Consider the following 14,481-nt stretch of genomic DNA (forward strand, 5'->3'; position numbering starts at 1 on the left):
TATGTCTTCTCTTCCAATTTGAATACCTTTTATTTCCTTTGTTTGTCCAATTGCTGTGGCTAGGACTTCCAATACTGTGTTGAATAAAAGTGGTAAGAGTGGGCATCCTTGTCGTGTTCCAGATTTTAGTGGAAAGGTTTTCAGCTTTTCTCCATTGAGTGTTATATTTGCTGTGGGTTTGTCATCAATGGCTTTTATTATGTTAGGGTATGTTCCCTCTATACCCATGTTGCTAAGACTTCTTATCATAAATGGGTGTTGGACTTCGTCAAATGCTTTTTCTGCATCTATTGAGATGATCATATGGTTTTTGACTTTTCTTTTGTTAATGTAGTGTATAACATTGGTTGATTTGTATATGTTGAACCATCCTTGTGATCCAGAACTTGGGGTGAATCCCACTTGATCATGGTTTATAATTTTTTTGATATGTTGTTGGATTCGGTTGGCTAATATTTTGTTGAGAATTTTTGAGTCTATGTTTATCAAAGATATTTGCCAATAATTTTCTTTTTTGGTAGTATCTTTGTCTGGCTTTGGTATTAGGATGATGGTGACTTCATAGAATGTCTTTGGGAGTGTTCCTTCTTCAGACTTTTGGAAAATTTTAAGGAGGATGAGTATATGTTCCTCTTTGTTTGTTTTGTGGAATTCTCCTGTGAAGCCATCTGGTCCTGGACTTTTGTTTGTAGGGAGTGTTTTGGGGGTTTTTTTGTTTTGTTTTTTTAAACATATTCAGTTTTATTTCTGGTGATCATTCTGTTTGGTTTATATATATATAACCTACTCACTGAACTGCAGTAAACCTCTGTTCTGCTCTCATTGTTATAATAGGTGTACAGAGGTCAGAAATAGATTGGTAAGAAAAAGGTTTGGTGAGCTCTGAGATGATAACTGAGGTCCATGTTGGTTTTCAGTTACTTTTTCCTCAATCAATTCTCCACTCCATGACTCTGAAGGGCAGTGACCTGAATCTTTGGTAATTGATAGGAGTCAGCAATAAAGTATTTAAAATTGAAAGGAGTTGTATTCGTATCTTTAAAGACATCAAGAAGAAAGGCAGGCTCAACCTAGATGAAGAACTGTGAGGATCTGTAGAAAGAATTTGAGAAACTTTAAAGGACAAAAAAGGTAAATAATTTGAACTCTGAAAACTACTGAAAGGAAGGAGAGAAAAATAGTCATTTTTGTCCTCCATGATAATATACAAAAGCTGATAACACAACATAGTGAAAGGATTAACAAAATATAATTAAATGACTTTTCTCATTCAGATTTTAATAAATGTTTTTATGCATAGCTACATAGTTTTATTATATATGTAATCAACTCAGTGGTGGGGTTTTGTTGCATGAGTATTTTATTTTTATGCATGCTTTTTCCCTTCTTTTCTTGGCTCTCCTCACCCCAATCTCCTTCCTCCCAGATCTTCTTCCCATATACTTAACATACGTTAATAACCAAGTATGTTTCCTTTCATATTTTTCTTCATTTTCATATAAATTTATGTGTTGGGGAATTTTTTCATTAATTTATGAAAATGAAATCTTATAAGTCATAATAATTGGTATCTTGTTTTTCTCACTCTATATTGATGCTTGCTATATAGCCAAGTCAAGGTGATTCATTGTTTTCAATGACTGCAGAAGAAGATGTACCATAATTTCTCAACCATCTTCCTAATGACATACATTGGATTTCACAGTCTTGTTTACCATTTTTGTTTTTGTCACTATGAAGAATGTGACTATCATTATTTTTAATACATAAGACTACTTTCCAAAGGGGTTTTACATTTCATGTTTTTTACCAGCAATATATACTTTTCTTTGCATTCCTGTCAGCAAAATGTGGTAGAGCTCTTTGTCACATTTTGGCCTGACAGAGTTGTCTTCCAGAATGTCAAGAGCTGTCAAGGATCTGAAATTTTACCTACTAGCAAAATAACAGTTTATCCTGCCAAAATTTCATGAATGCTGGCAGAAGACTTGAGACTCTTGGGTCAGAGACAAAGACCTTTCTTAAGCACAACAAAGAGAATAATCATCATGTTAATGTCTGTTCCCCTTGCCCCCAAGTTTCTTGAGGTGATATGGAAGTGTCCTATGGACTGAACTGTGTCCTTCCTCATTCATGTATTGAAACCCTCTCCCCCCCCCCCACCAACCCCCCATTGTGATGGTATCTGGCGATAGGGTCTTTAAGAGCTAATTAAAGTTCACTGAGGTTCTAAGTTTGGTGCCCTAATATGATGGGACTTTGGCCTTAGAGAAAAAGGAGAGAAATCTCTTTTGTCTCTGTACCATGAGAGGGTACTATGAGAAGGTAGCCATCTGCAAACCAGCAAGAAAGCTCTCACCAGGAACCAAATCTGCTAGCACCTTGACTTTGGGTTTCCCAACTTGCAGAAGTGTGAGAACTATATTTCTGAGGCTTAAGCCACCCAGTCTGTGATATTATATTATGGCTGTCTGAGCAGACAAAGACAAGAAGCCCCAGCAGATACTGTGCACCCCTGAGTTTACATCCCAGTTGAACAACCTCAATCTTCAGGAACCCAAAATGTTTACAGTGGGCAGTGAATTCTGGCCCTTGCCTCAAAGGTCATCATTATCTTTATTATACTACACAGTAAACAAACATGCCCTTTGCTCTGAACAAGACACCATCTCTTCCAAGGCTGTTCTCTTTACAAACATCCTTGAAAAGAATGTCTGGAACAAAAGGGCAATTTTCCATCACACTTGAGACCTGCAGGAAAATCAGCACCCAAAACAAAGTTGGCATAATTATATCTTATGACTTGGTCCTTCGGTCTCATTCTATCTGTGACATTCCTTTTTATTCTGTCATACATCTAATAAATTCTTTCTTAACAGGTCTTCACAGGTATGTAACTTTACACGTACTGTCCATATTCAGCACCTTCTGCAGTGTCTCTGGGATACTTCCTTACTCTTTATCTCTGCTGTGGCCTATGAATTTTGCCAGGATCTCATATGTTACTGTCTTGCTCTTAATGTTTAATGTTTGTTTTGATTTTCATCTATCCCATTTACCCTCTTACCTTATATATCAGAAGTAAATATTTTTAGATGTTATTGAAAATTCTTATTACCTATATATTCACAACTTTTGGAGGGAAGGGTAAGATATTGAAAACTTACATTTCTTTTAGGTGCTAATCATTTATCATAGGGTGATAATACTCTTAGAGGATTTTTTCCCCCAATTTCTAGAAATGTATCCAGTTTTTGCTTCATATAATCTGTTCCTTTTAAAGTGAACCAACTAATCAGTTACTACTTTCTTAGTTCTTATGAAAGATCATTTTAACCACTCTCTTCAGGAATAAGAGGTTTTTTTTTTTTTTTTTTGCTAACCTTGGTTATTGCCCTATTGAATGCCCTTATCGGGAGTTGTAACACAAAGTTCACTGTTTTATCAAGTCTAGAGATCTCTTTTCTATTCAGTTTTGAAAATAACTGTAGGAGCAAGGAGGAATAGTTTTTAGGTGAAATAGTTATTCTCATTTATTCATTGAGTCTTACTAGTTAGGTGATTTTGACTTAAGTCATCTAACCTCTCAGAGATCATTTCTTCATGTATAAAGTGATGAAAATGACGTCTATTTCATAGTGCCATTTTAAGATTTAATTGAAATAAAGCACTTAGTGTAGATCCTGACATATAATGAGCTCTAATTAAACTGTATTTGTTGCTGCTATTGCTATTACTCTCTGCTCCTCTGATATAACTGCCCACTACCTCCTCTACCAAACTCAGTAAGAGTTTGTTTTCCAGATACCACCACCAATGCGTGGACGGCACATAACCGTGGAGGTTCTAGCAGGGGAGCGCAGCTACTCGTATACCCTTGACTGAAGAACGGTCCTCCTCTTTCGGGGATGGTCGTCCTCTTTGACTGAGCACGCAGCTTCGCAGCAGCTTCGGGAGGGACACACATGGAGCAGGGAGGGAGGAAGGGGACACTCGCCTAATGAGCCAGATCAGCTGAATCAACCCTGGTGATCAATGGGGTGACAGATGTTGCAGCCAAATCTCCCTCACATCCTTTTTTTTTTTTTGTATTCTACTTTTTAATGCAATTGTTCTAGGATACAGTTAAGTAACTTGGAAGTAGTTCCATCCGTCTGGAGCTTGCTGTTAAGGTTTGTTATTTAGGACCAGAGCAGCATTTAGTCTAGGGCAAAGTTTTCTCCACTACCGCGGCAAAACTCTCCCATGTTCTCTAACCCAATGCTCGATGATGTATGAGACAGTGTTCACTCCAGTCTCTGAGCTCTGGGTATTTGTACCCTGTAATTTTGGGGGAATAATTATTTTACTGGCTTCAAGTTGTTTTCTTAGGCTGAGCAAATCTCTGCTGAAAGCTGCAGGGCTCAGAACTCTACAGCTCTCTCCCGTCTGCCCCTCTACCTTGCAGTTTTAGCCTTTTGATCCATCTCATAGTACTTCAAGCTGTTTTCCTTACTCCAGGAGACTACTGTCTTCTAACTAGGTTATTTCTGCCTCCTCAGGGGTTTGCAAAGTCTCCTCAGGCAGTGAGCTGAGGTAATGCCTGGCATCATTGTTTTTTTTTTTTTTTTTCTCCTGTCTCTCAGAGAGCACTGTCTTTTATTGCTTGATGTTTAATGTCTTAAAAACAATATTTTCCACATTATATCTGCTTTAAAATATTCTTTATGTGCAAGGATAAATCAAGTCCCTCCAAGTTGGTCAGAATTCAAAGCACTCTGACCCTTGAATTTGATTTTTTTTTTAAATGCCATGTTGTAGTTTTCATTATATTTTTCTGTCCCTTTTTGCTTTCTGCTATGTTTGTGTTCATGTGTTCCTAGAATCTTACTTAGATTGTGTGTAGTTTGGGAAGTTGAGCTTCCTGGCACCATACTAGCTACTTGGACTGTATGTAGTTGAAACGGCTCTCCATCCATCAGTTGTCTTCCGGTTCCTGGCGCCATGCTAGGTACTGTGAATGGAAGGATGACTAAAAGCAGTGGCCTAGCTTCAAAGAACTGCAGACAAGCAGGAACTCCAGTCTAGTGAGCATGTACAGTGTTACGGGGTTATACGCCAAAATCATGTTAACCTCCAAATCTTATTTAAATTGTGTTCTTAATGTTCTCTAATATCAGTCCTTTAAGAAAATAACTTTTTGGAAGATTGTATCTGAAGCTGAGTATGGGCACAGTATTTTGTTTCATGGTCTAGTATGGAAGCAATTAGGAACCTGTGCCACTCATTTAATATTGACTCCAGCTAAACAAGTTGAGTAATTATTAGGAGGAAGAAAGCTTCCCCCCCCCCCAAAATGAAAAAGTATGACACTCTGATTAGGAAAAAAATGTCTTATTTTTAACATGAAGTTTTAATGTAACTTTTTCCTTTTCCTTTTGATTTTTATTTCTGTTCTCTGCTGTATTTGAAGGACAAAAGCAAATTTCTTGAAGATAAACAAAGGCTTAGATAGCTTAACCATCAGACAAACTTTCAGTGGTTAAATTGTGTTCTCTCTGCTACAGAGGGATAAGTAGTCTAGCTATAGGCTGATATTACTCTAATTTGAAGATTTGGTTCCTGATCTCAGAAGGGCTTTTGATACAATCTGAGATTGAGTTCACAATGTAAGAATTGGTGTTGAGAAGAAAGATAGTTTGTGTCCATTGCTTGTTTTAAAAGTGTATATATTAGAATATTCTAGTGTATTTAGAATTGGGCATTTTTTTGTTAGTGCTGATTTAAACTTAACTCTTAGTTAAGCAATAGAAAGCTAGGGACTTTAGAGAGGCAGTGAACAGAATAATAGGTAAAAATACTTTGTAACAAATTTAGGGACAAGAGCATGTCATTCTTGCACGTTTTTGAGAAGTGACTAGGATCTTTCCAGTCTAAATGGAAAAATCATAAAATATTATTTATATTACCATCTCATACATATTCATGTAAGGAAAATTATAAATATTTTTAAAGAAAAAAGTATTGTTAACATAAAAATGCAAAACTGATATTGGGAATAGAAAGTTAGGCAGCATTGTATTAAACTATTTTGGGGAGAAAATAGCTAAATTGGAGAAATGTCTTTTTGGCCTTTTTCTAATTTTGAAAGTGTAGATTAATGTATAAATTTGTGCATGTTTATGTTTAATTTACCTTATTAATAAAATGAAGGTTTTGGTTTAATGATTGTTTTCTCAAGACATTTGCAGTAGACCAAACTCTTTCCTGGATAAAGGTAATAAAAAATTGATAAGGTACCAGCCTTTACCTTTTATCTTTTAGTAATGTTTTTACTCTTTCAAAATATATAAATTTTTCTTTTTTTATGAATTCAACATCTTATTTCTGTATCTTTATTCCAAAATCATTTGGAACATTTTTCACATCTTGTTCATGATAAAATTGATGTTGTAACTTTATATTTCTTAGATTTTTGTCTTAAAAGGTACTTCCAAACCCAAATATCTCTATTTTAGCTCAGGTACTTATCTAAGTTTATTCTACTCTTTTTCTGAAAATTTAATACCTGGCTTTCTATTTTACGTGGTGCTATGAAAAATAAAATAAGATACATTTATGTCCCTTAATATTCTTCGTTATTATCCTTCTCTGCTGTATTTGAGTTCTTTCAAGAAAACCGTATTGGAGATATAGTTTACATTTTAAAAAAAAGAGCCCTGGAGTTCCCGTCGTGGCTCAGTGGTTAACGAATCCGACTAGGAACCATGAGGTTGCGGGTTCGGTCCCTGCCCTTGCTCAGTGGGTTAACGATCCGGCGTTGCCGTGAGCTGTGCTGTAGGTTGCAGACGCGGCTCGGATCCCGTGTTGCTGTGGCTCTGGCGTAGGCCGGTGGCTACAGCTCTGATTCAACCCCTAGCCTGGGAACCTCCATATGCCACAGGAGCGGCCCAAGAAATAGCAACAGCAACAACAACAACAACAACAACAACAACAGCAACAAAAAGACAAAAAAAAAAAAAAGAGCCCTGAAAGTTAGTTGTATAAATACCTTCTTTCTTCTGCTTATTCATTACTATATTTTGCTTTTGACTCATTAAGATATATATAAAATGTTAGTTCAGTAGGAGATGACTTTTATGATACATCATTTAGAATGCAAATTATTTTTAAGCTGAAGAATATTGAAAATAAAACAGAACCAACTAAAGAGTCTGAGTTATTTACAGGCCAAGGGCTTAAAGGTGCACTGATCTAGCACAAATATTAAATTATGAAATGGGAATTTCAGTTTGCCATAAATCTGTCTGCCATAGCAGCTTAAAATAAAATAGTTTTACCCATCTAAAGCAACATCAATTTGCCAGTCAGTGCTTCATGTATCAAAGAGCGTGCTGTGAAAATATCAATATCATTGGTTAATATAAATGAAATTAATTTTTAAAGCTGGGCTAAAGGTTGACATCTGAAAAATTGCATTACTTTGCAGAAGAGAAATTTCTGTCTTCTAGTGAAATTTCAGGTCATGAGGGCAAGTAATTTTCACAATCTTCAATGGGAGCCAGTGAAATATGAACTTCATTGTCACCTAGCCCCAAAGCGATAAGATAAAATGAGCTGATACATCATTTGCTGTGGTTTTATCATCTCCCTCAGTAATTGGAAGAGAAAACATAAGAGTGTATGTGGTTGTACATGCTCCCCTCTTGCCCCTCCCAGCTGCCCCATCATCCACACCCAGGCTAAAACCATTTTAGCCCAATCAATACAGAGGTCACATAGCATTTTATTTATATATTTTTAATTTTTCATACTGACTAAACTGCCAAGTAGAACATTAGAGTAATGAATATGTTTAATTGAATTTGTCACCCATGAAAATGCTAAGGAGAATACTGTCTCATGGTCCGAGGAAGCAGGAGGAGGAAATGTACTGTATACGTGAAAAATATCAAATAACTCATAGTAAATTTAAAAGGCAATTTTCTTTTGTATTCGTAACATGTATTTTTATTGTCCTTGTTCTATTCTTTTCAAAGTTTGCCAACATCCTCTGTGTTCACAGACCACCTTAAAGTTTCAACCAGGGTCAAATATATGCCTTTTTTCAATTCAATAAAGGCCTCTAAATTTTACTTTAAAAATATGTCTTTACAAACTTAAAACTAAGATATAGCTGGTGATGAAGTAAATCCTGAAACCAACTGGAATTCAATATTAGAATAAATGCAGTGCTATGTTTTGATAGCAGGTTTCAGAGAATATTATAGGCAGCAGAATTCACAAGCTGTGTTAATAATACAGTGGTACAACTTTAAAATACTTGGTCAAAATTACTTATAGCTTTTTTGTTTAAATTGCAATGATTGTAAATAAAACATATTTGCACACATATCTAATGGTGAGTTGATGTTAGAAATCTTTTAACATGTGTTTTCATTTTAATATATATTTCAAATATTTACTGTTTTCTCATATTAAGATATAATCCTTGTGACTAGTTTATAGTTATGTTCCATGAGAATGGGCCATAAATGTATTTACCTGTGGTATCATTTTTTAATTGATGACATGATTAGTTATATTTTGTATACTAAGTTTAAAACATTTTTCTTTTTTTAAAAAACATTTCTCTTGGTGTTAAATATAGCCATGTAGTTTAGAAATGGATTTGTTGTTACATTTTAAGTACTATTATTTGTATGTATTATCTGATTTTACATTTACTATCAAATTCTTTAGAAATCAATGTAGAATTATCTAAAAGAGTAAAACCTCTCCAAAAATTAGTGAATAATTAGGACTAGAATATGCAGTGCTAGCTTTAAACATCTAAAATAGTGTTTTTGAAAGCATGTTTTATTGATTCTGTATATGCACTCTCGTGTAAGTATTTCTTATTTTTGAGATTAAAACATTTGATCACTTTTTAATGCCTTTCCCTTTAAAAGAAATTTGAAAACATCTTAAATTTATTGAGGGTAGATTTGAAACCCTTTTCTTTATTTAAGGAAAACAGATATGGCAGTATTTTAAATCTGCTTTTTGAACATATCCAATATTTAGTAAGTAAGAGTATCATGCAGTTGGGCAGCAAATGTAGGTTTGTAGTTTTGTTCTTTCATGAGGATGAGAAATCAAAAAAAAAGTGTTATTTGGATAAATTCATAAGCTTTTCAAAATGAATGGTTAAAGGTCATAAATGCTTTGCTTTCAAGCCAGTACATTCAACAGGGTGAAGAAATTTTCATATGTGCTCTTGGTATACTATTTGAATCGCAGAAAAAAGAAATGTGTGTGTGATTTGGACGAAATAATAATTCCTTTTTCAGAGTCACAATTTTCAGATAAAAATTTTAAAGACAAATGTTTGATATATTTAATGGAAAGAAATAGTACATGTATGTGAGTATATATGCATATATACATATACATATATATATATAATACCCATTTCTTTCTTTCCTCTCTACAACCCTACCTCGATATTGAACCAAACGATACCTTAGTTTAAGCAAATGGTTAAAAAGTGAAAGTTGAGTTTACTAATAATAATACTAACAATATCAAAACAAGGAGGTAAACATTCAAAGAGAGTGCTGTGGGCTTAAGCTTTCAAGCTATTCTGGACTTGAGGTCATAACTGCAGAGCAATGGTAATGATACGGTTACCATAGCAACTGATTCATTGGAGGGCTAGACCTCTGTCTAGGGTGCTGTCAGTGTATGTAGAGTTTCAGTGAACAGAAAGTCCCAAAGAAGGGTCTGCTTCTTCCTAATCCAGTTTTAATTGAACTCTAGAGACTTTGAAGTGAAGCCTCAGACCAGGAATATACTATAAGAAATAAACCTCTTGCTTAGCTAGACCTCAGCTGCTTTTCAGTACTGACACCTTTTCCTAATGAATACTTTAAAGAAATGTTATTATATCAATTTCAGCCAGTAATTCTGTTAGTTGAGAGATTCTTTGTTTCCATTTTAAACCTCAGCCATCTTGACCATAAATATAGAATTTCATTTGTTAATTTTTTTAAGGTAGTCTAATTTTTTGTGTGTAAGATTTTATATTTTGATAGATTTGATAGAATTTTAAGTAATTCTCTCTCCTCCTCTTTCTGTTTCTCTTAAGTTTTAGAACATTACTTTATCTGCTTTTATTTAACTTTGAAACCACATTGTTGTACATTCGTTATGATACCATTTATATCAGATTTGAAAACATAGAATAGCGCTGGATATTATTTGTGGATGTCTGTGTGCTAATTGTTTAAAAACTTACATAGAAATGATAAACCTCAAAATAAGGATAGTGACTGGCTCTGATAAAGAGGGAAAATGGAGTCAAGAAGGGTTGGTCGTACAATGAGAATTTCAACATTATCTGTAATGCTTTATTTTTAAATTATATGCAATAATGTGGCAGAAGGTTAGGATTCCATAAGGTTCAGTAATGAGTACCTAGGGCTATCATTTTCTGTCATTTTGAATATGTTTGGCATTTGGTAATAAAACATTTTAATGGACCATGCCACTTGTGGTATTTAGAGTAAATTTCTTAAATAATTGTACTGTGTAAAGTAAAGGGATACAAATTGAATTTTTTGATTGCTTGGAAAACTATTTCAATACATTAAAAATCTTGTACCAGTATTTTAATACACTTGATTTTGCAAATAATTGGAATAGCCTAGAACATAATCAGACCTTTACTTGCATGACTACTGTCTTGCAATGACTTACCTCACCATTATGAGCAACAAGTCTTATTATATAGCTTTATAGCCATAAGAGGTTGGAATTTTAACACGAGTGTTTGATATTCTTAGCATACAACAGAGCTTAAAGGATCCTTTGTTTTTTAGTTGATTTTCCTCTTTCACCTATAACCCAAGTACAGAAAAACAAATGTAATTGATTAAAAATTCCTGACGAGTTGAATTCCAGTTTAACAAACATTTAAACCCTTTTTTAGAAACGCGATAATGTGGTATGTAAGTAAGCTTTGGATATTTAGATTAGAAACCCTGAGAGAGGTTTCAACTGTGGCTCAGCGGGTTAAAACCCAACATAGTGTTCATGAGGGTGTGGATGTGATCCCTGGCCTCGCTCAGTGGGTTAAGGATCTGGCAATGCCACAAGATGTGGCGGAGGTCCCAGATGTGGCTCGAATCCAGTGTATCTATGGCTGTGGTGTACGATGGCAGCTGAAACTCTGATTGGACCTCTAGCCTGAGAACTTACATATGCTGCAGGTGTGACCCTAAAAAGAAAGAAAGAAAGAAAGAAAAGGAAACCTGAGAGTAGGCCAATTTTGGCACTAACTTACCAAGGAACTTTATATTAAGTATTTAACTCGTCTGGTCTCATTTTACTTAGTAGTAGTTGGATAAATTAGGCTATAAGCACTGCAGAACACGTATTGGATTCTCCACTCCTTCGTAAGTGTGGCTCGGAGTTCCCGTTGTAGCTCAGCGGAAACAAATCTGACTAGCATCCATGAGGATGCAGGTTTGATCATTGGCCTTGCTCAGTAGGTTAAGGATCTGGCATTGCCAGGAGCTGTGGTGTAGATTGCAGATACTACTTGGACCTGGTGTTGCTGTGGCTGCGGTGTAGACCAGCCACCATAGTTCTGATTCAGCCCCTAGCCTGGGAACTTCCATGTGTGGTGGTATGACCTTAAAAAGACAAAAAAAAAAAAAGTGTGACTAACTCAAATGCCAGTGGAAATGAGGAAGGTAATAGTAAATGAGTGAATGAGTGGAGACTTCCAGAAACAGAGAGTGCATGCCCATTGTACTATGTGGTATCTAGAGCTTGGTTTGACATATGCTCCAGTTTTTCCTAAGAAACCAGAAATCTGAGTGTTTATATAAATAATCATTTTCTCAAGTATTTTCAACTACTTGAAATTTTGTTGAAATATCATATGTACCAAACAAAATTAATTTGAACCATATTTGGAGTTTAGGTTGCCATTCATTGATTCATTTAATCATTCATATTCATCTACTTTGTGTTAGACCTTGTTCTAAAAGATAGATGGTGATAGAGCACATTCAAAGTCACTGGTCTAGTAAAACAGGTTTTAGTGCCAAACAGAAGCAATAGAAAAGCAAGGAAATATTGTAAATTCTGGTGGGTGATAAGTGTTAGGAAGGAAATCTGATGCCATTGGGCTTGGAAGAGGTGGGGGTTAGATCCTGTGGCTTCTCTAAGGAGGTGACATCGAATGTGCAGAAGAGCCAGCCATGTGAAGGTCTGGGAGAATATTGCAAGCAGAGATGAAAGCAAGTATAAAGGCCCTGAGGAAGCCTGGGTCAGGCTCCTCAGAACCTCCTAGATGTAAGGCTTAGAAACAATTATAAAGAGCTTCAGAGTTTATTATGCATGGAATGTGGAACTCCTGGATGGTATTAAACACAAAGTGATGTGATCTGATTTATATTTTAAAAATTGTCAGTGGAAACAAATCTGACTAGTATCCATGAGGACGCAAGTTCGATCCCTGGCTTCGCTTAGTGGGCTAAGGATCTGGCGTTGCCATGAGCTGTGGTGTAGGTCACAGATTTGGCTCGGATCTAGTGTGGCTGTGGCTATGACATAGACTGGCAGCTATGGCTCCGATTCAAACCTGAGAGCCTCCACATGCCGTGGGTGCGGCTCTAAAAAGACAAAAAAAAAATTGTCTTTGGTCCTCTGACCAGAGTAGACTTTCTAGGTAAGAATAGGAGGAGGGAGACTTGGACCTCCTGGTTAGAGTGAGAGAAAAGGATAATTTGATCTCTGCTTTACATTTCTCTCCTATATTTGTTCATTTCTCTTGATCTTGCCTACATAGGTATTGCTTGTGTGAAAGAGTAGAATTTTCTCCATCACCAGTTTTGAAGCTGAAAGTGTGATTTGTTGTTTGGGACTTTGAATTGTTAGTTTGAATTTCAAGAAACATTGAGCCTAAGAGTTGTCTCCATTCTTTCATTTCTAGATCCTGTGGTGCCAGAAATAGAATAATTTCTATAGGAAAATTCAAATACTTAGTTTATTAAATAAGGTTACTCTCTTTTTTCTCTCCAAAAAAAACCCCTCCATTTTGCCTTAAGGAACAGAGTTTTGTTTTGTTTTTGTTTTGGTTTTTGCAATTAAGATCTAGAAAATGGGAACCCATAAAGAACAACATTTGTGTAGGATAAATTCTTACTATTCATTATTTTCCCTCTCTTTGCTTATCCCATCTTTGTCCCTGCAATGCAATTTCATAATCAAATGTCATTTTATGTGTATTTTTAAATGGTGGTCAATTTTGAGAGCTATATCTCCTTAGTTGTTTAACTTAATTTGCTTTTACAGATTTTCATCAGTTTTTGATAACAAATACATCTCATATTCTTTATTATCTACTGATGTGCAGAAATTCCAGATCTGGTTTTCCTTGAACACCTTCATCATTAAGCTTTTGAAATGAACTTTTAGGAAAACAAACCTTGAATAACAAAGCAACAGAGTGGTTTAGGACTAAAGACAGGATTACTCTGAGTTGGCAAAGCATTCTAAGCCACTGCGTCTGTCACATGGGATGACAGGAATTGTAACAAGTTACTCTGACAACCACCTACTCCATAGAGAGATTATGCTGAGTTCATTTGCAGGTTTCTGTTTAGCCTCGCTGACAAAATGATACTTAACCTCTTATACAGTCAGTCTTTGTACTTTCTGAATGAGTGGCTGTTGCCTTAACCAGTGACCTTATAAGTGTGATTTAAGTTATGAGTTTAAATTTATATTTTTAAAATAATGTAAAATATTTCTGTATGTATTATAATTGAATTATATGACACTGAATTTAATTGTGATCTGTAATATGTAGGATTTTTTTGAGTTCTTCCTTCTTTTTAATGTTTTGTCTAAAACTTTGCTTTCTATAAAATGACTCAAAAGTCAACCAATAAATAATGCAATTATGTATTTCCTGAAAAGCAGTAGATTACATCATGGCTTTAAAAGGTCCCCAAATGCATTTATAAATAGATATTTTATAAGCAGATTTTGTTCTGCTTTTTCATTTAAACATCTTTTCTATAAACTGCAATCTATTTTCTTAGTCACCCTCCCAATTATTTCAATAACTGTTTATTCAATTCTTAGAAATATTTTTCTAAATTTGTTTTATTGGGAGAAAGAACACCAACAAATTCTACTCTTGTTACTTACTTGGGATTCTTTTTTTCTTCACTAGATCCTGGCATATACAGAAGGGCTGCATGGAAAATGGCTGTTCACAGAGATACGATCAGTTTTTTCTCGTCGTTATCTTTTGCAAAATACAGCCCTGGAGATCTTTATGGCAAACAGAGGTAATATGTCACAGACGTATATTGTTACAAAACTAACCTCCATCTCCTTAAGATTTCATTTTGAAATACCATATTGTTTCTATTTAGATAGAATTTTGTAGCCTACTCTGTGCCCTACTGACCTCTTTTTGCAACCACGTGCATCTCTATG

General features: G+C 35.1%; 1 protein-coding gene across 4 annotated transcripts in view; it reads left to right on the plus strand.

The window, feature by feature from the left end:
- LRBA (LPS responsive beige-like anchor protein) overlaps positions 1-14,481 on the plus strand; it is a 709,127-nt gene that overhangs the window by 480,327 nt on the left and 214,319 nt on the right. For all 4 annotated transcript variants that reach the window (XM_047799683.1, XM_047799682.1, XM_047799684.1 and 1 more), the window contains one exon: positions 14,213-14,330. In XM_047799683.1, coding sequence (XP_047655639.1) covers positions 14,213-14,330 — 118 coding nt within the window. The remainder of the gene's footprint in view (positions 1-14,212; positions 14,331-14,481) is intronic.

This window comes from Phacochoerus africanus, chromosome 10 (genome assembly GCF_016906955.1).
Source record: "Phacochoerus africanus isolate WHEZ1 chromosome 10, ROS_Pafr_v1, whole genome shotgun sequence".
NCBI lineage: Eukaryota > Metazoa > Chordata > Mammalia > Artiodactyla > Suidae > Phacochoerus > Phacochoerus africanus.